Source organism: Geospiza fortis, unplaced genomic scaffold (assembly GCF_000277835.1).
Source record: "Geospiza fortis unplaced genomic scaffold, GeoFor_1.0 scaffold450, whole genome shotgun sequence".
Taxonomy (NCBI): Eukaryota; Metazoa; Chordata; class Aves; order Passeriformes; family Thraupidae; genus Geospiza; species Geospiza fortis.
In genome coordinates, this window is record NW_005054416.1 from 2173656 (window position 1) to 2198272 (window position 24617).

A 24617-nucleotide genomic window follows, 5' to 3' on the forward strand; every position below is an offset into this window, starting at 1 on the left:
GGCGGGGGAGCCGGGTCTGGATGCGGGGAATGGGGTTGGAATAGAGAGGAATGGGGCTGGAATGGGGCACATGGGATAGGGGGAACGGAGCTGGAATGGAGGAAATGGAATGGGGTTGCAATAGAGACGAGTGGGGCTGGAATAGGAATAGTAGGGAGAAACGCAATTAGAGTTGGAAGAATGGGGTTGAAACGGGGGGAGTGGGGTTGTACTGCGGGAAATGGGGCTGGAGTAGGGGAGAATAGGGATTCAGTGTGGGGAACGGGATGGGATGGAATGGGGAAGCAGGGCTGGAATAAGGGGGAGTGGGGCTGGAATAGGGGGAAGTGAGGTTTGGAGTGTTGGGCTTTTAGAAATGCTGGTTTGGAACCCTGAACTTGCTGGGTTTCTTCCACGTCTGTGCAAAATTTCAGGAACAGAAAATGAAACCGTGCTTTTCACAGTGATCAAAGAATAATGGGATCCTGGAATGGTGTGGGTGGGAAGGGACCTTAAAGCTCATCCAGTCCTACCCCCTGCCTTGGACAGGGACGCCTTCCCCTAGCCCAGGTTGCTCCAAGCCCCATCCAGCCTGGCCTTGGACACTTCAGGCAGACACTGAGGCCAGGGCCTCAGCACCCTCACAGGGAAAGATTCCTTCCCATGTCCCATCTAAATCTCCTCTTTTCTAGTTTGGAGTTATTCCCCTGTGTCCTATCACTCCAGACCCTTGCAAAGAGTCTCTCTTCCATTTTTCCTTCAGACTCCTTTAAGGGGCAGTTGGGTCAGCGCAGAGCCTTCACTTTTCCAGGCTGAGCAATCAGTTCTCCCAGCCTTGCCCTGCAGCAGAGCCATGCACATTTCCCTCCCCCTGGAATCCTTTCCTGCTGGGATGTGGGATGTGACCCTCGTTGTGCTGTGCTGCAGGCAAGGCCGTGCCCGTGCCCGTGCCCGGGGCGCTGCTCCCGGTGGGGGGAGCTGGAGCCGCCGATGGAGCCGTGCCCAGCCCCCTGCTGCTGAGGCAGGACGAGCAGCTGGAGCTGCTGGAGCGCCTGGACTTCGTGGTGAGGAACGTGGCCGAGCTGAGGAAGGAGGTGGAGGAGCTGCGGAACAGCCTGCAGGACCTGGCCGTGGAGATCGTGGGGGAAGTCAGGTACTGCCCCTCTCTGCTGGGAAACAGCCACAGCATCCCGGGAGCTGGGAATGCCTGGGCTGGGAGGGACCTCAGAGCCCACCCACCCATGGCAGGGACACCTTCCTCTAGCCCAGGCTGGCCTTGGACACTTCCAGGGATGGGGCAGCCACAGCTTCTCTGGGAAGTCCATTGCAGTGCTGCACACCCTCACAGGGAAAGATCCATTCCCTAAATCCAACCTAAATTTCCCCCTCTTCCAGTCTGAACCTGTTCTGTCACTCCAGTTCCTGTTGCAGGGGTTGGATGAACATCGCATCTATGGATTCTCTAAGGATTGTCCATGGGTTTTCCATGAAAGAGGATTTGTTTACCTGCAGATATATTCTATTAGATACATTATATTATATAGTATATGCTATTTAATTGTACATTATATGTATAATATATATTATATAACTGTATATTGTATCCTTTACAATATACTTTATATCCTATGTAATAGATATAATGTGTATATATGTAATGTATATCATATATATACTTTATATATATAATATGTTATATATGATAATATAAACACATAATATATATAAAATATAATATATAATACATTATATTATATACATTATGTATAATAGATATATTGTATAATGTATGTATATTATATAATAATAATTCATTAATACATAATACAATAATACATTATGTTATATATAATTTTAATTATATATGATACCTTATATATATGATATAATTGTATATTATATCATATATATTATAGAATGCATTATATTAGATACATTATATAGTATATATTATATATAGTATAATATATAATATATAGTTATATATAAATATATATAATATATTAAAATATATTATATGTATTATACAGAGTACAACATCAGCTCCATTTGACTTCGTATAAACAGGAGTTAACCACCTTGGGAATTCTTTGCCTATAAAGGGAATTGGGTGGAGTCTGCTGGAGAGGAGAAGGGGAATGGCAGATATTTCACTAGCAAATATTTATTTCTCTTCCTTTTTCTCTCCCTGCAGGACCCACCTGGAAGAAACCCAGCGCGTGGCTCGCCGGAGGAAGTTCCCCTTCTCCAGGGAGAGAAGTGACTCCACAGGCTCCAGCTCCATTTATTTCACCACCAGCTCAAGGAATCCCAACACAGATGATGGAGAGAGTGAAGGGGGGTAAGCAGGGCACTGGGACAGATGTTTTAGGGGATTTGGTGCCACATCTGGGCAGTTTAGAACGTAAAGAAGGGAATTTTCTTCCCCTACAGCCTGTTTTAATTTGCTTTTGTTACAGTAAGTGTGGTACTGCCAGGGCCAGACTGAGAGATCTAAAATGATCCTTTAAGAGAAGGAAAAAAAATTTTTGAGGGGTTTTAAAGAAACAATTTGATTAAGGAACCTTGCAGAAGGAAGGGAAGTATGAGTCCAGCCTGGCAACGGAGTGAGAGAGTTTAAAAATCAAATTTCCAGACAATTTATGTTATATTATATTAAAATGATCAAATCATCTTATCAGTGAATATCCTGAGGTGGAAGGGACCCAGGAGGATCATCCAAGTCCAACTCCTGGCCCTGCACACGACAGAAAATTCTGTGTAGTGTAAGAACATCATTAAAAATGCCAGTATAGCTGCAGGTTCTATAGCAAGACAGGTAACAAGTTCTCCTGCACCTGTGACTGCTGATTTTCTGAGGCAATGCTGCTCCTTTGTGCCTGAATTTGACCACTTCTGTAGCTTTTGGGGTATGGAAGTGTGTCCAAAAACAGGTGGTGCTGCTATATACATTTTCCCAGAGTATTTGGGATGAAATGTCATTTAAAGAGGGATTTTAGAGCAGTGGGAGCATTACAGGGGGAATTTGGGCAGCCAAATGTTCTGAGGGATGGTGCCAGCTGGCATTTCAGCAGGGATTTGTCCTGTCAGGACAAAGGACAGGGATTTGGGACTGCCCTAAGCCGATGTTTGTCTCTAATAACTGGAGCTGGTGAGGGTGATATCATTGGGGTTATAGAGCTTCATTCAGCTCAGGTGGGTGTTGGGATGGGAGGGGAATTAGGGAGGGAGTGATTCATGGTGGTGTAATAGGTAACAAGGCTGCAGAACAGATTTTAGAACTGTGGAGTTGGTGCTCAAGGCAGGGCTTGGGTGTTTGGGTAACAGCAGATGCACTGAGTCACCAGGGGATAATGGTTTGTGTAAACCTGCTGGAAAAGGGGGTTTGTCCGCACATCCCAGCCCTGGCTGTTCTTAAATCATAGAAATTTGTGAATTGTGACAGAGGCTAAGAATTCAGAGTTACAGAAAAGGCACCTCCTGAGGGGACAGGGGTGTATTTCACTGCAAAACCTCATTAATTTATTGGGAATCCAGAGATGGTTGGTAGAGTCCTTACCTTTTAATTAATATCTGTAATTAGCTGTAATGACCAGTGTGGAGATTGGTGGATTAGCAGCTCTCACCTGATTTAAAACTGGAATCTTGGGTAATGCCTCACTTTGGTCCTACACAGAGAGGTGTGAAAATATCAGTCAGGCCAGGACCAGCTTCCTGTAGTGTTGTCTGCTAGGGATGTGAATGTCTTTGAAAAGTAGCATTTTCAGAGTAGGAAATGTAAATTTTGGAAAAACCTATTGAAGCTTTGGAGCAGGCACTGGGAGGAGGAATGAGTCTGTTGCCAGCACATGGATTTCAGCTGGGTGTTCCTTGCTGAATTCTTTCAGTGGAATTCAGAACAGAGAACCCCCAGTTTCAGCTTTATTTTGTGAACCACGTGGGCATGAGCAGCTTCTCCAATTTCAGACACAATTCCCAAAAATCTCCCAAGAGTTTTCAGGGGGGTTGTACTGCTTAATTTCCCTGTGTGGTTTTGGGCTTCTTCATCTCTTCTTCCCATGGGCTGTTTTCTTTCAGGATTGCCATATTAAAGCATTCTAGAGCTTTCCATCGTTGTAAACTGAGGAAAACAGGCTGATAACACCTAAATCCCTTAATCTCCCTGAAAACTTTGAGTTCCCTTGTCTTTTTGAACTGGCAGAATCTTGTAGGGGCTGTCTGGCAGAAAACACGGTTGGTTTTTGAGTTGAAGGGCTGAAATCTTGGCAGCTGCCAGTAAAATGTTGGGCGTTAGGATGGGGAAATGAGGGAATTCGAGGAGTTTGTGTGTAGTTACTGGAAATGGGGTGGTCTAGAGAACTAATAATGTCATTAATATTAAGAAATGTAAATAAATGAGAGTTTTAGTCTGGGGCAGAGCTGTGCCAGAGTCACCTACCCTTGTGCTGGTTGTCCATTAATTCAGTGTCATCTCCAGCATGGCATCCTCGCTTTGCTGCCTTTGCAGTGTGAGGCTGATGCTTTATTTCTTGCCTTAGAATGTTTCAGGACAACGTGGTGGGGTTTTGAAAGTCTGGGTGAGGGTTGGAGGGAGCAGAGAGGGGAATTCCTGAGAATTAGGGATGGTTCTCAGGAAGCTTTGATAGCCAAACGTGTCTTGTTATCTGTGTGTGGGCAAAGCCCTGTCACTGCCTCCTTCAGATAGGGGCTGTGGTCACATATCTGTGTCCCCAGAAAAAGGCAGGGCCACAGGGCTGTCCCTGGGAGGAGCAATCAGCCAGGACACAGGGAAGCACAGCTGGAGGTACCCAGTGCCCCCAGAGTGCAGGGAACTCAGATCCAGCAGAACTGCTCAAGTTCTCTTGGGCAGTTACTGACTTAAATCAACAATGGCCCTGTGTTCAAGTGCACATTTTGAAATGACTGGCTGATTTGTGCTTGTTCTGTAGTTAAGAGCTTGCAGGTCAAAGTGAGGATTGGATTCCTTTCCAAACAAGACAGATAGTCTTGTTTGAAAAGGAATCAGCTCTGTAAGTAGACTCCCTCCTACTGTGGTATCACTGTGTAGCCCTGGTTCAAATTTCAAATTTTAAATTCCCAGCTTTAATGCTGGGGGAGCTTAATTTTCTCTATTTTCAGCAGCTCTGATCTGAGCTTTACAGAATCACGGTTAGGAAGAGCTGACAGGGTGTGCAGGGGAGGTGGGGACAATTAGAATCCTGGAATGGTTTGGGTGGGAAGGGACCTTAAAACTCATCCAGTGCCACCCCTGCCCTGGGCAGGGACACCTTCCATAGAGCAGGTTGCTCAAAACTGAGACTTAACTGTGAGACAAAACTTGGGACTTAACTGTGTTGTCACCTTCATCCTTCAGCTTTCTGAGGGTGATATGAGAAACGAGGTTGTGTGGGACACTTGGGTTGTGCAGTTTTCTCTGGGATAAGCCAAGATACTCTTCCTCTCCTTTCCTCAAACCACTTTGGTGATGTTTTCTTCCCCCAAAGTTACACCACGGCCAACGCTGAGTCTGACTATGACCGGGAGTCGGAGCGGGAGTCGGAGCGGGAGAGCGAGGACGAGGTGAGCTGTGACACCGTCAGGACCATGCGCAGGGACTCCCTGGAGCTGCCCCCCGAGGATGACCGCTGTGACATCGTGAGGAGCCTGCACAGGAACTCGCTGGAGCTGCCCCCCGAGGGTGACAGCTGTGACATCGTGAGGAGCCTGCACAGGGACTCGCTGGAGCTGCCCCCCGAGGATGAGAGCTGTGACACCATCGGGGACTCGGTGGAGCTGCCCCTCGAGGATCAGAGCCCTCTGTCCCCAGAGATCTCGCTGGAGGAGGGGCTGGGGCAGCTCCTGGAGCAGGCTGACCGCCTGCACAGCGGGGATGAGCAGGACAGGAGAGAGGGCTTCCAGCTGCTCCTCAACAACAAGCTGGCGGTATAGGTGCCTTGTTGTATTTTCCAGCACTGGGGGAGGGTCTACTTGGATGTCAGGAGGGGTTTCTTCTCTCAAAGTGCAACCTGGAAATGATCCCTACCTTGTTACCCAGCCCAGAGCACTGAGTGCCATGTCCAGTCATTCCTTGGACACCTCCAGAGATGGGAACTCTACCACGTTTCCTGGGCAGCCCCTTCCATTGCCTGACCACCCTTTCCAGGAAGAAATTCCTCCTGGTGTCCAACCTAAACCTGCTGTGGCACAACTTGAGGCCATTTCCTCTTGTCCTATCCTTTGTTCCTTGGGAGCAGAGCCCAGATGCCCCTGACTGCCCCCTCCTGTCAGGGAGTTGTGGAGAGGGAAAAGGTCCCTCCTGAGCCTCCTTTTCTCCAGGCTGAGTCCCCCCAGCTCTGTTCCCTTCCCTGGACATGCCCCATCCCCTCCCTCACTGTCTTTCTGACTTGAGAAGCCCAGAGCTGGGCACAGCACTGGAGGTGCCCCTGCAGCTCCCAGCTCAGGGAACTCTTCTGCAGCACTGAGTTCTAAACTCGCCCTCGCTGTGGTTCCACTGTGCTTCCTTTGGAATTGGGGCATTTTAAGGCTTAGAAAGATCCCTGCATGACCTGAGCTGTGAGTGCCCTGCTCAGCCGTGGTGCTGACCTGCTGTGGGGTGTTTGTGTTCCCTGCAGTACGCGGGGCAGCGGGAGTTCCTGTGGCGCCTGGCGCGGGCGCACTGCGACATGTGGGAGCTGACAGAGGACAAGGATGAGAGGAGGTCCTATGCCACAGGGGGTAAGGAGTTCCTGCTGCCCCAAAGGAGGGCTGGCACTCAGCTGCACAGCCCCTCCAGCTGCCAGCAGGGCCGTGGTTTTATTGGGTTTCCCTAGAATCTGGTGGGAAGCAACGCTTTAAACTAATTTTTTTGTTTAAAAATGGAGCTTTGTGAAAGAGTCTAAACAGGCTGAGACCTGCTTAGAGCTGGGAAAGTTGTTTCTCAAACCTGTCATCCATTTCTCTGTGATACTAAAATAAACCATAAATATAAAATAAACAAGCTTTGCTGTAGCACACTGGATTTTCTCTGTTGCCAGCACGTACAGATATAAAAACAATACCTATTTTTAAATTCTCTTTAATTTCATTCCCTCTTTGTTCTTTACTACCTCAAAGGTATCTGCAAGATTTTAGGTGAGTCAGAATAGAGAAAAAAATAATCTTTATTACAGTTAAGATGTGCAATAAAAGATATTAGTTTAAATAATTTCTGTCTTGTTTAATATGCACATAACTAAATAGAGTTACTTAATGATGTAGCTAATATAATTACTCTTTTCTGGGAATCAGTGGAGCCATTTGAACATGGAATTCTAAGTTTTATATTGTCCTTTCAGCCATCAATAGGTGCTTAGTTTTCAGCCTTTTGAACCTGCCAGAGGATAAAATTATGTATGGATGTTTCCAAGCCAAATGCATTACCAAATTGACTAATATATGACTTTTATGCTGTTCTGTTACTCTGACAGCCTCAGAGAAAGATACTGGGATAGAAAGCAACTGAATTTCTTACCTCTGACTACTTTTTTTTGTTCCAGGGAAGGAAGAGCTGGAACTTACCTTGCAGAATTGGGATCAAAGTGCTGAGTGCCACCAGTGGTAAGTGACTTTTTACTTCTTGCTTTTAAGAAGTATAGGAAAAGGACCTGGAGTTTTTTGTGAGCTGAGCTGCAGTTAAAAAAAATAAAATACAAACCCCCCACAAACTTCTTTGCTGTTACTTGCACTGTGCCACACTGGTGGTGTTTTTCCATAAAAAGCCATTTTTAACAGCTTTCCTTACTTGGTGTAAGGAATAACTTGACAGACAGTAGGTTTGGTTGTGATGGTGGGAATAAATTTGGGGTATCTTACAGCAACTTAATTATGAATTTCTCTCTGAAGAGTTCTGGAGGAAAAGCTCCCAGATGGAGCTGCTTTTGAGGCAAGAGGGGATGTGTTTGACTCCATCAGCCAGGCCTGGGAGTGTGAGCTTGGTGCTCTGCCAAATTCCCTATTTTCCACTTAATTCTGGAGGAAGGAGATCCATCACTCTCAGCAGAAAGGCTTTTAGAGTCTCCTGGAAATGTTTTCTGGCACTGCTGGCTCTGCTCTCGTCCCCCTGCAGGGCCCTTGGCTTGGACATGTAGGGACACAGCAGCACGTGGCTCTTTTTTATTTAAACAGAGATATTTTATGTATTTGTTCCATGCTAAAAGAAGAGATGATTTGTAGTTCAGCCAGGCAGTGGTGACCAACATTTCTGCCCAGACTTTCAGGGAAGGAGGCAGGAGAGGGGGAAGGACCTTGCTGCCTTCAGCAGCCTGGATGAGCAGGCTGTGCTTCCAGCTCTTATGGGGGATTTTTACATGGCCTTTATAAAAATTACTCCAAAAGAGAGTTTGAGGAGTGGCACAGGTATTTGGAGATAAGGGAACTGTTTCTGTTTCTTTTCTGTTACTCTGGTGAATTCCTCTGTGAATGGTGTTTGTCAGCAGTTGCACTGAAGGATTGACAGCACTTAAATTAGAATAAAAGGCTTTTTTTTTTTCTTCTTTAATGAAAACTATTGGAAAAGAGGTTGCTGAGTGTCTTTGCCAAACAAGATCTGTGCTCTTGCAAGGAGTAGATTTCCTTGAAGGATTGTTTTGAACTACTGCATCTGAATAAGTGCCTTTATCATCCTAAAACTGTATTTCATCTGTTGGTAATGAATTACTGCTCTCAATTAAAGCTTTGATTGGAAGAAGGAATTTGGGAGCAGGAAATTCTCCAGCAGATCATGGTGCTGGGCTCTTACCTGCTGGCTTAACATCTTTGAATGAATGGGGTTTAGTTGCCAAGGTGAATCTTAAAATTTGTATTTTACAAAGCCAGGTTCTATTCCAGTGTCCAAATGTTGACAGTTTTGCCTTGGAATTCCAAGTCTGGGACAGTTCTTGGTCCCTCAGACCCCTTTCCCAAACAGGGATAAGGCTCCTTCCTGCACAGCTACATCTTGTTTCCAATTCTCCAGGGCAGCTGGAGGAAGGAAGCAGCAGAGCAGCATGTGGGAGGTGTGGGATTTCTTGGGAGTGAGTATGTAACTCCCTTTATCAGCACACAAATTACTATTTTCTGCCACGAATAGAACAGGAAATTATTCCCTTCCCAGCTCTGAAGTGGTCACAAGCTGGCTTAATTGCAGTCTTTCTTTATGCTAATTGAATTTACCCTGGGGAGAAAAAGCAGCAGAGGTTTTAAAGCTTTTTTGGGTGGATTTGATGCCCCAGCTCTTGGGGGAAGCGATCAGGGAACATTGTTCACATTTATTTAAATTACAGTTTTGTTCTGTCATATTTCTCTCTAGTGACTAATTTCCTTGCTGAAGAATCCTTTATTATCTTCTGTCACAGGGGAATAATTTATTATCCCTCACCACCCATGTTGTCTTTCCAATATCCTTCTCCCTCTTCCTTGTAGTTTTTCAGACAAAAGTGGAGGGATTCAGTGCAGGACACAAGCTGGGAGAGTGGCATGGCTTTGTGCTGGTGTGATGGTTCTTTGCATTCTTTCTTCTACACACAGCAGCACACACCATCATTTTCTCTTTCCCATTGCATCCCAAATGGCCACTTTAATGGAAATATTCCCAGTTATTATGCTGCCTCTCCACACAGGCTGTGTGAAGCCTGGTGGTGCAGGAATTCCTGGGCTGAGTTTTTTCTCTGTGTTTATCATTTCATGTTGATTTTCTGTTTTATCAATTGCCTCTTGAAAGTTTGTGGATTCCTTCAGATGAAATTGTGCTGGCTTTTGGTGCTTATTCGTTGTGTTTTGTGCTTGTTATTTCCTCCTGCTGCCCACACCATTCCCAGTTCTTTGAGGAGCTGAGGAAGACAAGAGGTACTTTTCCTACAGTTACCATTTCAAGGAAGGATTTCTCCCCTCAGTGCCTTGTTGTTGTTCAGTCACCACTGATATTTTAAAGAAACAAAGAAAGAAAATAACTGGGGAAGGGAAGGATTTCTGCTGGGAAGCTGTACTGCTGGCTACAGCTCCTTTTGGGCTTGGAAGGATCTGACAGCAGGAGGAAAAGTGGTTTCTCAGGAGTGCCAGAGAGAGCAGTGTGTGGGGCTTGTCTGGCCTGGCTTTGGGACTTGCCTGAGCACAAAGGAGAGGCTTTCATGGCTCTGCCCTGGCCATGGAGTGTGGGACAAAGCTCTGCTTGTGGCTGGTGCTGTTGGACGCTGGCCGGTGCCAAGGGAGCCATCTCTGGGCACAATGGAGCAGGAATTTGGTCAGGGCTGCACAGACAAGCCAGCCTTGTCCAGGGGGGCTGATCCAGCCCATGCTGCCCTTGGGATGTTCCCTTGGGAAATGTGGGAGTTGTGTTGGGCATTAAATGCATTTAGTGCCTTAGGAGTAGATCTGTGTGTGGGAAGTGAGGGATTCACAGGGAATCACCTTAGAGCCTCTCTGCTCCTGACTTACAATGACCTGGTTCTTACCTTGGATTTGGACACCAGAGCCCTTCTCTGCTGTGATTGTCAAAGACCCCTGAGCAGGTGGAGCTTTTGTCCATTTAAACTGATTTCAGCTCTTGAGTAGGACAGAGCAAGGTCCCAAGTCTGTTCTTTCTTTTAGGGATGGATGGATGGATGGATGGATGGATGGATGGATGGATGGATGGATGGATGGATGGATGGATGGAGCATCAGTGGCTGCACAGACCTTTCAGAAATGAATTGAGAAACAACTGTGGCCTTGTAGAATTCCCAGCCCATTCCCTGTGGGTGTTTGCAGCACAGCTGTAAGCACAGGGCAGCAGCTTTAGGGATCAGGAGAGGAGAGCGAGCTGTGGATTTGCCTTGGCTTCCATTCCTCTTGCTAAAAGTAATACTGGAAGTGCAACCAGAGGGATTTCAGAGAAACCTGAGGAAAATGGTGCAGGTGCTGTGTCAGGAGCTGTAGTTTGAGTTGGACATCTTGCCCTGGAAATTAAGCACTGCCTGCTGAAAGCCCTGGCTGTGGGAGGAATCTTAAGCTCCAGCCCCCTTGGGGTTATCCTGTGTGTTTTGGAAAAGTGGGATTGGCTTGGATGAGTCTCCAGAATGTGCCCTTTCTTCTGGAAAGTCTGGCAGTGTGGTGGAACATGCTCATCACCAGCCCTTTTCAGTTCTGTGGGTACATCTGGCTGTCCGTGGGCAGATCCTGGATTTTTGAAAAGTCCCAGCATTCCGGATATGCCTGGGGGGTGGCTTTCATTTAACACCTGGCACTGCTTCAGGATTTCACTCCTGCTGAGTCATTGCCCAGATCTGGCCAGTTCTGAGCCAGATTCTGAATTTATGAGCTGAGCATTTTCTGTTCTGCAGGCAGATGAAACAGGGAATTTGCTGTCAGTGTGATATGGGGCAGGAGCAACTGTAAGAATAGGTGTTAGGAGATAGTTCAGAATGTAGTGGAGGGAAAATAACATGGAATTAGAGCTGTCTGAATACAGCCCCCTGACTTGTCTGCCCTGGAAGGTGAATTCAGAAATGTGAACATCTAGAATCCAGGAGCTCTCCCATATGGATGTTTGTGGGCTGTAAGGAGGGAGGGAACATGAGCCTCCCTCACTTCTTCCTTCCATCTTGTCTCCCCTTGGAAGAGCCAAAGCTTTTTTTTCCCAACCTCTTCAGGATCAGCTGGTCATTAATTTCAGGTGGAGTCACTGGGAATTCTGCTGTCTCTCCCAAAGCACTAATTCCCACATAAATTCTTATTTTAATTTTTAGTTGTTGCAGTCTAAATACCTGCCTGCCAATTCCCCGTCCCCTTACTCAAGTGCAGGGACTCACATACATCTACCCAGTGCACAGGAAGGTAAAAAACTGGGAATGCTCACAAAATATTGGGAAAACTGTCTTGGAGGTGGTTAGAAGAGCTAAGAGCTGTGTTTGGGCTAGCTGACTGTGGAGGGGAGGTGCTGCTCTGTATTCCATGGCAGAGTCCTGCTTCTAGGGAAGTCAGAATGCAGAACCCAAAAAGTCCTTAAATCCTGGGGATTTAAACTGGAAGATCAGGCTCTGTCAGCTGGGGGTTCCTCCTTCCACAGAGTTTATTTTTTTAATAAATGCGGAAATCCTGAGCTGAGATTCCTGGTGTGTCAGCAGCTTAATGAGGAGTCTGGCTACTAATTAATCAAGAGATATCCTAAGGAAAGCTCTGGATGGATCTGAGCAGTAATGCATAGGGCACCCAGTGGTTACAGGGGATGAAAATCTCCATCATCATTATTTTAATCTCTCCTGGTGCTGCTGTTCAGCCCCCCCTGCACCTCCACAGTGCTCTGGTGATGCTCAGCCCGAGGCATCCCGTGGAATGAGCTGGAATAAATGACTCCATCCTGCCAAGCTGAGCAAGCAGGGGAGAGAACAGCAGAAAGCAGAGCCTAAAATCCCAGAAGTGCAGAGTTGTGGGTGTGAAAATCCCCCACAGTCCAGTGGCCCTGAACCTGGGATCAGCAAAGCTGGGTTGGGAAGAATCATCTTTCCTGGGAATACAGTGAAAATCAGATCAGGTGTCTCTTTCCATATCTATTTTTTAGTTTATTTCATAGCACCAAAATAGGACTGAAATTTAATTTACTGCTGCTTTTATGGCTTCTTTATCAACATTTCACCAGGCTGTTAAAAAAATCCTGGAATTTATATTTGACATGAAGCAACTGTGTGATTTATTGTCTAGGAATATTTTATCTCACGATCTTAGAAAATAAGCTTTTTATTGGCTTGTATTTCTCAAGCCCTGTCATGTTGTGGTTGGGGATGTTTAGTCCAGGCTGGGAAACAAATTGGAGAAGATCCTAAAAACACTTACTCCATCATCTGCACACAACAGAGTGGGGCTGTGGAGTCCCAGCAACAGGAAAAGATTTTTGTCCCATAACCCACTGATCTGGTAATCCTTTCCATTACCATGAAAAATAAGAATTTTAGAGCTGATCTAGAGCTTTTCCACAAGAAAGTTGACAAATTAAAGGAAGGGATTTAAGGCAAAATGTTAAATTGTTCAGGAATCGTGACTTTGTGCTGTAGCTTACACACTGGAAATGGAGCAGTGAGGTGTGAGGGGATTTGTGGGATTTTGTGACTCTGAGGAAAGTGTAATTGGAGATTTAAAGGTCTCCTGACAAATTCCTGCACATCTGCTGTGGTTAATCATCCCAAAGGATGCTTTGGGATATTGGTATCTGTAGCAGCAATGGGGTGTGGGTGTAGGAAAGGGGATTTTTATTTGCATCTTTCTGCTTTTCAGTTTCATTTTTTGCAAGAATGAGCCATGTTCCTGATTTGTCTCTCTGTTCCACTTGATATTTTTTGAACCAAACTCAGAGAAGGGATGGAAATGTCCTCCACTCCCAGAGCCCAAGCAGGATAGGAGAGGCCAAACTGCCATCTGCAGGTTCTGCCCCATTTGAGAGCTCTCTGAGCTGTTGTTGTTTCTTGGGAAGTGATGCAGGGATGGAAACTTTGAACCACTGTGGTGCAGGAGGTGAGGTGGGAGGGTGCAAATCCACAGGGAATTAACCTTGGATTTCACAGCTCGTGCAATAACTGCTTTTGCTGGGGCCTTGCTTCTCAGGCTCACAACTCAAGGTCTCTCACTGGACAAAACTAAATGGCTTTGCACTTTCAACACTGAGCATGTGTCATTCTGTTTCCCAGCTGCAGGATGAGGGTAGGTTTTCCAAGTGTTTCCCTGGAAGTAGAGCCCTGTGTGCTGCAGCTGGGCTGTGTGTAAGGAGGTTGCTGTGCCCTGTAGTTGATTAGAGCTGCTCTTAGTCTGCCTCTTGCTGCAGTAACTTCACTCTGCCCTGCTCTGGGTCCTGGCACAGCTTTCCCTGCTCAGAGAAACAATTCCAGTGTGGAAGTGTGCTGCTCCTGGTTTTTAGCCATCAGAGCAGTGAGTTTGTGTGACACCCAACCCCTCTGGCTGCCTCATCCTTCCGGCTCCTTCCTTCCTGGGTGCTACATTTTTGCTGCTTTTGTCTCTTCCCTGTGAGGGATATGCTGTATTCCTTGTTTTCCCCACTAAGGTGTGAAGCTTTAATGCACTTCACAAAATCCTGGGATGGTTTGGGTTGGAAGGAACCTTAAAGCTCATCCCATTCCACCCCTGCCATGGGCAGGGACACCTTCCACTATCCCAGGCTGCTCCAAGCTCTGTCCAGCCTGGCTTTGAGCACTTGTAGATCTTCCTTGTGCAGCCATGGACAGCAGGGAAATGAGGATTCAGTGTGGATTCAGCCCCAGGTGGCTCATGCAGGTGTCTCCCCATGCAGGTTTGCCATCCTTTGTGGGCAGGTGTCGGAGCAGGAGAGCATTCCCAAGCGCATCCAGGCTGGATATGTTTTCAAGGTGAGTGGCCAGGAGGTGCTGGGCTTTGTGTGAGTATCAAACAACACTCATTTCTGCAGCAGGAAATTGGGAACATTGGCTCCAGTTCTTCTGAGGGAAGCAGTAGATTTCAGAGGTGCCAGGGATGAGGAGGCTGATTCCAGCCATGCCTTTTGGGAGTGACTCTGCAGTTTTAGACACTGTAACTGCAGAAAAGAAAAAAAATCTTGCAAATGAATTTAGGTAAAGGATGAGTCTTAGAGCTTGAAACATGGAATTATTGTGTGGTTACAACACACAGCACCAGCTTGTCTGCAGTATGTGCCTGTGAGCAACCTACACCCTCCCAGGGAGCAGTAACTGCTCAAAGAGGATTTCATTTGCCTCAGATTCCCTTTTTTTAATTCCTAGTATTATTACTAGGAGTGATGTATGATGCCTTGTGGATGTTCCAGGGAAAAAGGATGTTCATGGAACAGGCCACAGGTTATTGTTTCCCCATCAGCCTTTGGCACGATAAGTGAGGTTATGGCAGAGCTTTGGAGCAGGAATAAAATGCAGGGCAGCTTCTTTGTGTGTGTGTGTGTGCAGAAATTCCTGTCCCTGAGGCTGGAGAAATGCTGCTTTTCCTTGCTCACTGAATCCAGTCTAATTTTAACACTTAAGTTGTTGATTCCTTCCTTTCCTCTTTCTCCCCCTGCTCTGGTGGGTATTTTACTTGCTTTTGACAAAGACGTGACACGTGCTGGTGCTGCTTTCCCACAGGAACACATTGACAAAGCCATTGCCCTGAAGCCACAGGACCCACAGCTCTACTATCTGCTGGGAAGGTGGTGTTACCAGGTAGGAGAGTTTATTCTCAGCCCCTGGGCAGCCTCTGAAGGGTTCAGAGCTCCAGCTTGGGGCTTTAGTCACTGCTGGTGGCATGGGAGGGGAAATGGCAAAGGGTGGGTTAGGAAAAGCCTGAGCTGCAAGCTCCTTTCCTGTTCCCAGCGCTTTGCTTGATAAAAACAACCTTCCCTGCATGCTCTGAGCACACAGGGATGTGGTCAAGGCCATCTGAGGAGCTTCTGCTCGTAGTGTTGGTGTGTGATGTGTTGCATGTGTCCCCCTGCCCCTGCCACACACAGAATTGGAGCACTGGCAGCATGTGCCAGCTACTTTGTGCTTCCTGACAGGGAAAAGCTTGGAGTCAAATGCCAAGCTCTCAATCAGATTTAGAGCCTAAAAAAGGGAATAAAAGTCTACAGTGACTGTTGCTGTTCCATTTGTGCCATTGGAAAGCACTTTTTTGGGAATGGAGCCACAGTGCAGGGATTGTAACTGGGATAATTGACAGTGGGAATTACAGAGCAGCCCTGAGCTGAACTGCTGGGAGCTCCTGGCTCTCTTCCTGGAAAAAGATCCTTCCTTCATGCTCAGCCTGGAGCTGCTGAAGCTGTGGAATAAAACCACAGGTGGAGAAGTATAGTAGTGCTTCATCTAGTCTGCATCGTTGGAATTGTACAGGATTAAACAGGGTATTGTCAGAGGGAGCTGGTGGAGTCCCCATCCCTGGAGGTGTTCAGGGAATGCCTGGAGGTGGCAGTCAGTGCTCTGGGCTGGGTGACAACGTGGGGATTGTCACAGGTTGGCCTCCATGGGCTGGGAGGACTTTTCCAAGCTAAATGATCCCATGATTATCTGGCGGGAAGGCTCCAGCCTGCCTCTCCCCAGGAATCACAGGGTGGAGGGGAGCAGGTTCCTGTGGAAGGTTTAGGCTGGGAGAAGGGAGAACATGGGTGGGGACTGGTGTGGCTGCAGCGTGGCAGGTTGGGATTTGGGGCCATCCATGTCCCAGATGTGGGGAACTGCAAAAACTGACCTGGGACAAGGGAAAGCAAATCGGGTTTAAATTCTGTGGCTGGACTTGGATACTCCATGGGAATATTCCAACACTGCTGAGGGGTTTGGCTTCCTCCCTGCTGCAGGAGCAGCTCCCAGGGAGTGGGCAAGCCCTTGTTCCTGTGCTGGTGTTGGATGGACAGGCCAGGTTGCCCTTTTGTCTGTGCAGGTTGCCCACCTGGGCTGGCTGGAGAAGAGGACGGTGTCGGCGCTGTTCGAGGCTCCCCTGACAGCCACGGTGCAGGACGCGCTGCAGAACTTCCTGAGGGTAAGGAAAGGTGGGAATGGGCCGGGGAGGGGCAGCACTGAGCTGCACAGCTCACAGCATCACTGACCTGCACAGCTCACAGCATCACTGACCTGCACAGCTCACAGGGATGGCACTGGGCTGCTTGGATCCCTCCCTGGTGCTTCCCCACAGCCTAGGACCTGGGTGGAAGGAAAGCTGATGAGAAGTGTCCATTCCAGAATAGCCAGATAGAAGAATGGGATGTTGAAGGTGTCAGAATTGCAGCCCAAAGTGTTGAGAATTGGTTTAGGGGGTTGGTTTTCCTTTCTAAGGCTGCACAGTGATTCCTTGCTCAGTACTGGATACATCTGGGCTGTGCTTCCAGGGTCTGGGAGCTGGCAGCTCCTCCCTCAGAATATTTTACTTAAAGCCTGGCTGACTTGTCCATTTCAAACTTTTCCAGACAATTGCTTGAAGGTTTCAGGGGCATAGTGCTTTATGTATTTATTAGGATTCTCCTTCCTGCCATCTATTTTTTTTTCTTTAAAAGCTGCAATGAGCCTGAAGTAAGAATTAACTGTGTCCTTGCATATCCTAATGTCTGCTATTCCCTGTCACACCCTGCCTCTGTTCCTGTAGGTCGAGGAGCTGAGCCCTGGATTTTCCAAAGCAGGAAGAGTTTACATTGCCAAGGTAACCACTCACTTCTTGTTTGTTCAGAGGGTAAGAAATACTTGTATTAAAAATCACCTTTGGCTGTAAAGTGCTGACCAGGTGGAAAATACTCCATGCAGGAGCAAAATTTTATAGGATGATAATATTTCCTTTTATCTTTTAAATCTTTTTAGGCCAAATCACCTTGTACAGAGGCTTTAAAATTCAGGGGTTTTGCCTTTGAGTCAGCCAGTGGAGCATCCCTGGTTTTTAACAGATGAAATTCTGTATAAAGCAGGAACGGTGACTTGGCAGCTATGGGCTGGAGGTTTAATCCTTCCCCACCACGACTTCTGTGGTGATAAAGCCAGAGAATCATGGGGAGAAGTAAAGGATAAAGCTTTTCTCTTTCCCTGTCCAGCATGGGAGTCTTGAGCCCTCTTGCTGAGGGGATTTTAGTACCCACTTCCTTTTCCTGGGTGAATTTCATGGTCTCCAAACACCCCCACGACTCTCTGGGCACCCAAAATCTTCCTGTTCCCAGAGGGATCACTGTGCCCCAGGTGCTGGTCACATGGAGAATATTTCATGCCTATTTTGGGACCTGAGACTCCTGTAGATAATATTTATTACATTTTCAGCAGGCTGGGGAACACTGTGGTCCCAGGAGAGAGGTTTTGTGGAGAAAATGGTGTGAGGAGGAGGGGAAACACCAACTGAAAATCAAAGTAGAGCTTTGAAAAGGGTGAAAACCACAGGGGCACCTTAAAATGTCCAAACAAAACCCAGTCTCCTTCCCCAAAAAGAAAGAGTGAAATATATTTAGTATTTCAAGATCTGGTGGCGCTTCTGAGGTGTGGTGGCAGAGGGATACTGCAGGAGATGCCAGTGCAAAGGGTGAAGAGGCAGAAACAGCTCTTTTTAGCAGTGCCCAGTTCCATTTGCTGTCTGTTTTCTCCCATTTAACCCCTCTCCCATGGGCATTTCCCTTCCCAGTGCTACAGGGACCTCGGGAACGCCTCGGCGGCAGTGCTGTGGATGGACCTCGCCGCGGAGCTGCCAGGGTACACCAAAGAGGTAAAAATGGATTCTGCACCTCTGCTCCACCCTGTGACATCCCAGCTGGGCCACTGCAGCCACAGGGAGGGACAACAAGTTGGTTGGGAGGGATGGAGCACCTCTGCCATGAGGAAAGGCTGGGAGAATTGGGCTGGGAAGTTTGTGGTGCCCTAATTGTGGCCTTCCAGTGACAGGAAAGAGGGAGAGAGACGGTTTGCAAGGGTCTGGAATGACAGGAGAAGGGAGAATGGCCTCAAATGGAAAGAGATGATGCTTGGATCAGGTATTAGAAGGAAATCCTTCCCTGTGAGGGTGCTGAGACCCTGGCACAGGTTGCCCAGAGGAGCTGTGGCTGCCCCATCCCTGGAAGTGTCCAAGGCTTGGAGTAACCTGGGCTATGGAAGGTGTCCCTGCCCAGGAACTGGATGGGCTTTGAGGTCCTTTTCAACCCAAGCCATACCAGGACTCCACAATATGCTTAAAAGCTGGTTTGAAGGAAAATAATGGAAATGGTGTTCTGTATTTGTTTTAAAAGCTGTACGTTTATGAATTTCCCTCTTGCATTTCCAGGATGCAGAAAGTGAGAAGGAACTTGAGGAGATGCGCTTAGTCTGTAAGGAATAATTTTGGAAAAACTCATCCCACTGCAGAGACAGTAAAATTCCAAATGGATTTCATCATCCTGACAATTCCAAGTACACTTCATGGATAAGCAACGAGAGCTTAGAGGAAAACACCCAGCAGCACATCCAGGAAAACATCTTGGCATTAATGGGATAAAAGAGTGATTTATTTTCCTTTGCAGAGCACTGCATGTGTTTGATTTTAGGATCCCTAAAAATGTTACATTCCTGAAAAAAAGGGGGGAATGTTTATAGGTAGAGTTTGTGATGTAAAAACATTTGTGATTATATAGATGTGTGTGTGTATATATATATATATGGCAGATGTATTGGAGATAGATACTTTATGATATAAATATGTATTATATATTTTTTTATGTGTGTGTGTATAAATATATATATATTTATTTATATATATATTATATATATATATATATATGCACATATATCTTTTCTATCACACTCTCTACCTGTCAGAAATCCTTGCTGGTGAGCTCCCAATTCATTCCTGAGGAAAACTTAAGCCAAATTTTTTTCCAGTTTATTTGTATTGTCTTTTCCATACTAATTAATGGCATCACTTGTAATAACTGTTTAATGGGTTTTGGGGAGATCAGTTTCCAAGTGGGACCAAGGAACTTTTCTGCACAATCCAGACTGGATTTTAAGAGGTTCATTGGTCAAAAAAGTGAGGAATAGGATTTTAAACTTCAGGATTTTCTCCCAGTGATGTTTCTGTCTTCGGTCACACAAGGCTGAAAACTTCCCTCCAAACTGTGCTGCTGTGGTTTAAATGGAATGACTGAGTTTGGGAAGTAGTTCTTGATCAGGGAACTGCCCACAGGGGTGGGAATACCCTGTGGCAAGGATGATGTTTCGCTGTGATGATCTTCTGCCACTGACCAGATGAATTCTCTTTGAATTAATTATCTCCTGGACTAACGAGGCAACGCCGAGGAGGTGAAGCCCACGACTGACATTCCTCTTGCAGCTCCTGGGGACCAAACAGCAACAGGGAATTGTGCTGGGTGCTGACACGGATGGTGAAGGAAAACCTGTTGTGGAATTCCCCACATCTTTATCAAGGCTTTGTTGGTATTCCTTAAAACTCCAATGGCAGCTACTGAACACTAATTCCTGAATGTCTGTTTCATGCTGGGGTGGTTGTGAGGGGTAAAGTGAGGAACGTGTGAGTAAAACATTCCTTAAATCACCTTTTTTCCCCTTGCACTCTGGTGGGTTTGTTACTTCCTGAAAATAACACTGAAGGGGAGAAGTGCAGCAGATCTCCAGCATTCAAACTTCCTGGATTGCAGGTCTGGATGCTGCAGGGCTGGGGGGCAGGCACTGGCCAAAGCACAGATGGGGAGCTTTGGGAGGATTTGGAGGACCTGGATGGAGTGATGGGCCTGTGCTCGTGCCAGTGCAGTTGTGGCCTTTGTCACCTTGTCAGGAATGTGGTGGCAGCCCCGGGAGCAGCTGGGAGCTGGGGCAGTGTCTGGGACTGGTCCAGGGCAGGGCAGTGCTGACCCTGGGGGGGTTGGCCCCCCACGCTGAGCCCAGGCAGGATCAGGGTCACAGATGCTGCATTTTGTGCACCCCGAGAGTTTCTGTCCCCCCTGTGGCCTTTGTCTCTCTGCTGTGCCATCAGACCGTGGCAATTTGCTGCTGTCACTGCCACTGCCACCCCCCTGGGGGCCGTGTCCTCCTGGCAGCCCTTCCCAGCCCCAACAGGAGCTCCAGTGGGGCCTCTGTGCCTGTTGGGAGCGTTTGCTGGGAATGTGCCTCACCCCCGGGAGGATCCTTTTGTTCCAGAGCAGACAGACTCCAGAGCTTCTGGGCTTCTCAGCTTCAGGGCTGGATTGCAGAAGTGCCTGGAAGGAAGAACAACAACGAGGTTTGTGCAAGTGGTGCTTTCAGACCCCACCTGACAGTCTGTGCTTTGTGTTGGAGGTTGTTGTGCATTGGCACTGCAGGGAATGAGTGTCCCCTTCCCAGTTCAGCCCAGCAGATCCCAAAGGCTCTTACAGGAATATTTATCCTCTACTTCCCTGTGTGATAATTTAATCTCCACCTGCTGTGAGCCATTCCTTGAGTTCTCCTGGAGAAAACCTCGCAGCAGAGGAGTTTGCAAAGAGCCCAGAGCTGTGTTTGGAGCAGAGAGAGCTGAGAGCTGTGTCTGCCTGTGCTGCCCCAGCCTGGCAACATCCACATGGAACAGCCTGGGCAGATGGGATTAGATGGAGCAAAATCCCTTCATGCAAGAGGTTTTCTCCTGTGCAGATCAGGCATGGGGCAGGCAGTGAACTTTGGAAATCAGCTGATGTCCCCAGAAAGCATCACTCCCATCAGCATGAATGACAGGACCTGTGCCCACTGCTCAGGAGTCACCCAGCCAAAATCAAGGGCAAAGGGTGGTTTGGGTCTGAGAACTAAAAATAACTTTGAAAGAGAAGGAATAACCTTTTTCTTCTTTTCTTTCTTTTAGATGCTGGAATTGCCTCTGTGGATGTGCACTGAGCTCTCACTGCAGGGAACTGCCAGGCCTCAGTGGTGGTGAGTTCATATTCTTCTCACTGGGAATGGGAAAGAATTATTAATTAGTAATTGCAGAAAAGTTTTCTGAAACCTTTCCCCTTTGCTGGTAGATCTTCTCTTTCTGCCTTGGAATTTACAGAATTCCCTGCTGTCCTTTGCCCTGCCTGAATTCCTTGCAGCTCCTAATAGGGAAAACCTGGGGTAACTCAGAGGGGACAGAGGTGACATTTTTAGCTGAAAACCTGGGGCAGTTGAGAGGGGACACAAGAACTGTTTGTGTAGGAAAATGTGAGGGGATGTCAAGGGGAGCAAGGTGGCATTTTTGAGGGAAAAGCTGAGGTGATGTTTAGGGGAGAGAATGCAAATCTTTGGCATAGAAAAGAGCTAATCAGTATTGTACAGGAAGGAAAATTTTGGGGGTAAAACTCAATGCAATCTGTAAGGGACAGAGTGAATATATTGGAGTAAAAATGAGGTACTCATTTTTAAGTAAGGAAAATTTTGGAGCCAAAACTTGACAAAATCTCAAGAGTAGAGAATGAACACTGAGAGGAAAATGAGGTGATGAGTATTGAGCATGTAGGGAAAATTTGGGGGCTAAATCTGAGATAATCTCTAGGGGAGAGCATGAACATACTGAGGTAATGTGAGGGAATGAGTTGTGGGCAGATGGGGAAATTTTGAGGGGCAAAAATAATATTAAATAATCTGTAGGGCAGAGAACATTTTGAGGTAAAAATGAGATTATCAGTAGTAGACAGATGGAGAATTTGGGGTGTAAATCTTGAGAGAAGCTACATAATAGAAAATGACTATATTGAAGGAAAAATGAGGGAATCAGTAGTAGATGGAAATTTTAGGGGGTAAAACTTGAAATAATCTTAAGGTTGAGAATTACTATTTTCAGGTGAAAATGAGGTAAAAAGTTATGTACAGGTAAGGAAATTTTTGGAAGTAAAACTGGAGTAATCTCAAGGGAGAGAGTGAACACTGACATAAACTGAGGCAGTCACAGGGGGTAAGCAAGGAAATTTTGGGGGTAAAACTTGGCAAGATCTGTAGGGCAGAGAATGAACATCTTGAGGTAGAAATGATCAGTAGTGAACATTAGGCAGAATTTCAGGGGCAAACCCTGAGGTAATTATGTAGGAATAATAAGTGGTTTTGGGAAAGAATCTGGCATAATTTGCAGGGGACAGAATGAACATTTTGGGGATAAGAGACAACCTGTGTGGGTTTGGTTTTAAAATCTAGTTGGTAAATAGGGGCAAAATGAACATTCTGAAATAAAATCTGAGTTAATCTGTAGAGGGAACAATGGATATTTTGAGGTGAAAAGGAGGTAATCAGTACTGGGCAGGGAGGGAAAATTGGGGGCTAAAATGTCAGATTATCTCTAGGAGAGAGCAGGAACATTCTGAGGTAAACTGAGGGAATTGCTGTGGACAGGTGAGTAAATATGGAGGGTAAAACTTGAGGGAATCTCCATGGTAGAAAATTAATATTTTGAGGTAAAAATGAGGTACTCAGTGGTGGAGAGGTAGGGAAAATTTCAGGGGTAAAATCTGAGGTGATCTGTAGCAGAGAGGATGCGCTTGATGGGGTAAACTGAGGTAATCAGTTATGGACAGGTAGGGAAATTACTGGGAGGGAAACTGAAAGCATCTGTAGGGTAAAGAATGAAAATATTGGGGTGGAAATGGGGTAATAGGGAGTGGACAGGTAGGGAAAATAATGGGAATATAGTTTGTGGTAATCTCCAGATTAGAGAAAGAATGCTTTCTTGTAAAAAGTGAGGAAATCAGAAGGGGACAGACAGGGAAAATTTTGGGGGGGAAATCTCAGGTAATCTCCAGGTGAGGGAAGGACTGTTTTGAGGTAAATTCCGGACTCCCTGTGTCCTCCTTCCCTGGCAGCAGCTGGTGGGGAAGGGAGAAGAGGCCTTGGGCTGGAGAGGGGCAGGAGAAAGGCCCTGTGGGCAAAGGAACCCCCCTGGTGTCACCAGAGCACCTGTGGGGAACAGAATGGATACTCTGGGAGCAAATTGAGGTGATTGGATTGTCCCTTTGGGGGATGCTGGCATTTAGATCATTTAGATCTATTTGGCTGCTGAAATTTCCCAGCCCAGGGCTTTGGCTGGCAGGGCAGCACAAAGATTGTTCCCTGTGTAGTGCCCAGATTTGGGGTTCAGCTTTGCTGTTTAGATGAATTAGAGCTATAGCTCAGTATTCCCTGCTGGAATAACCTCCCAGTCATTGCAGCATGGATATTCCCACACAGAGCTGCCTATTGAACACCAGCTGTGCCAGGAACCAGCAGAGGCTCCAAGGAAGCTCAGGGGGATCAGGACAAGGACAGGTTGATATTCCATAGCATTTGCTATTTATAACCCTTGGCTATTTATCCATCCCCCAGCCCCACCCGTGTTCCCGGGGGCCCTTGACAGAGTTCCCTGGAATTCCGTGGACTCCAGCCCCGGGCTCGGGCTCCAGCCGATGTTTTACAGCAGCCGAGGGCGGGGCCGGACGCGCTCCCGGCCCTGCTGAGGCAGCCCCTGTGCCCAGGGCAGGACATCTCTCCCTGCAGGAGCTGAGCTCATTCCAGAGCCTCGGCAGTGGCCTCTGGGAGTTCTTTTCCCTGAGGAAAGGGAGGCACATCCCTGCCTTCAGGGCACCTGCAGTGTGACCCACCTGTGCAAGCTTCCCAGCAGTTCTGCAGCTCCAGCTGGCTCCCAGAAAAACCCCAAACTTCATCCAAACAAAACTTCATCTAACTCTAACCTTTTGTTTTAAAGCATCTCCGAGGGCCTTGCTTGGGATTGAATTTCTGTGAGGGGAATTCTGTGCGCAAAGGGACCTCCCTGGCATCACCAGGGCACCTATGGGGGACTGAATGGACACTTGGAGAGTAAATGAAGGTGAGGAATGGACAGTTTGGGACAAAATCTGAGTTCATCTACAGGGTAATAAATCAGGGATATTTCTGAGGGAAAATGGCTTTAAGGCTGCTGCTGGAGGATGTCCCCAGGCTGGAAGGGAAGGGACTGGCGTGGCTGGGACGTACCTGGTGGCTGTGTGGGAGCTCCAGGAGGTGGCACCGGGAATTGCTGTCTGAGCTCCTCTGCAAGCCCAGCGTGCAGCACTCCCAGGCAATGGCAGCTGTTCCTTGGGGTGTTGTTGGGATGTCAGGGGGCTCTGTCCGGGCTGCAGCATCTCCGGGGCCCGTTCAGAGCAGCCCCAGGCCCAGGAGCCGCGGGCAGCCCTTGATCCGTGCCCATCCCAGCGCTGCCCGCGCATCCCAGTGCCCGCC

The 24617-nt window shown here is 47.2% G+C and overlaps 1 protein-coding gene across 1 annotated transcript in view; it reads left to right on the forward strand.

Annotated features, from left to right (window-relative positions):
• RMDN3 (regulator of microtubule dynamics 3) overlaps window positions 1-20056 on the forward strand; it is a 22789-nt gene extending 2733 nt beyond the window's left edge. Inside the window, exons 2-12 of the mRNA XM_031061514.1 lie at window positions 907-1132; window positions 2174-2320; window positions 5484-5922; window positions 6612-6714; window positions 7515-7575; window positions 14267-14342; window positions 15087-15164; window positions 16375-16473; window positions 17074-17127; window positions 18085-18165; window positions 18718-20056. Coding sequence (XP_030917374.1) covers window positions 907-1132; window positions 2174-2320; window positions 5484-5922; window positions 6612-6714; window positions 7515-7575; window positions 14267-14342; window positions 15087-15164; window positions 16375-16473; window positions 17074-17127; window positions 18085-18165; window positions 18718-18771 — 1418 coding nt within the window. The 3' untranslated portion in view covers window positions 18772-20056. The remainder of the gene's footprint in view (window positions 1-906; window positions 1133-2173; window positions 2321-5483; window positions 5923-6611; window positions 6715-7514; window positions 7576-14266; window positions 14343-15086; window positions 15165-16374; window positions 16474-17073; window positions 17128-18084; window positions 18166-18717) is intronic.
• Window positions 20057-24617: the final 4561 nt, after the last annotated feature.